Raw genomic sequence first — 582 nt, forward strand, 5'->3', positions numbered from 1 at the left:
TTATTATTATTATTATTATTATTAGGCTATTATTATTATTATACCCTCACTGGGGGATGAGCCCCCCTAAAATGAAAACCCTAGAATCGCCCCTGCTGCTGCTTTAAACTGAAAAGCATAACTAAATATTTTTGCAAGTGAAACTTGAGCTTAAGACCACCAGGTGGTGTAAACTCAAAAGTCTGGCCTACTAAACAAGCTATGCAGTTGCAAACTGCTGTGGCAGCTTCTGTTGGACAATAACATTGTCTGTGACTGTGGGAAACATAATTTACCATGTGGTAAACTACTTTGATCGCTTTAGCAGCCATAGCAACTTGCTGTTAGTGGGCGAGGCTAAATACTGTAAAAATTACCCCCGGAGTGACGTTAGCAGCTGCTGATATGTCCTTGATATCCTATGACTGATTACATTAACAAACTCCTCCTGAATTTAACTTTTAGCTATAACTTAATTTTAGTAAACCTTAATTTGCTGCATAAGAAGTAGAGAAAAAGAGTGACATTCCTTATTAACATCGTCATCATCATTATATTATTGTTGTCATATTGGTCACACCTGCACTTTGCTTTGTGTTATCA

General features: G+C 36.9%; 1 protein-coding gene across 1 annotated transcript in view; it reads right to left on the bottom strand.

Moving 5' to 3' along the window:
- Positions 1–79: 79 nt before the first annotated feature.
- Positions 80–582, bottom strand: part of LOC107578949 (calcium homeostasis modulator protein 3-like) — a gene marked incomplete at its 3' end in the record, with an annotated part of 5,024 nt that continues 4,521 nt past the window's right edge. Inside the window, exon 4 of the mRNA XM_016264845.1 lies at positions 80–92. Within this exon, the coding sequence (XP_016120331.1) occupies positions 80–92 (13 nt within the window). The remainder of the gene's footprint in view (positions 93–582) is intronic.

Source organism: Sinocyclocheilus grahami, unplaced genomic scaffold (assembly GCF_001515645.1).
Source record: "Sinocyclocheilus grahami isolate Dianchi unplaced genomic scaffold, SAMN03320097.WGS_v1.1 scaffold12986.1, whole genome shotgun sequence".
Lineage (NCBI taxonomy): Eukaryota > Metazoa > Chordata > Actinopteri > Cypriniformes > Cyprinidae > Sinocyclocheilus > Sinocyclocheilus grahami.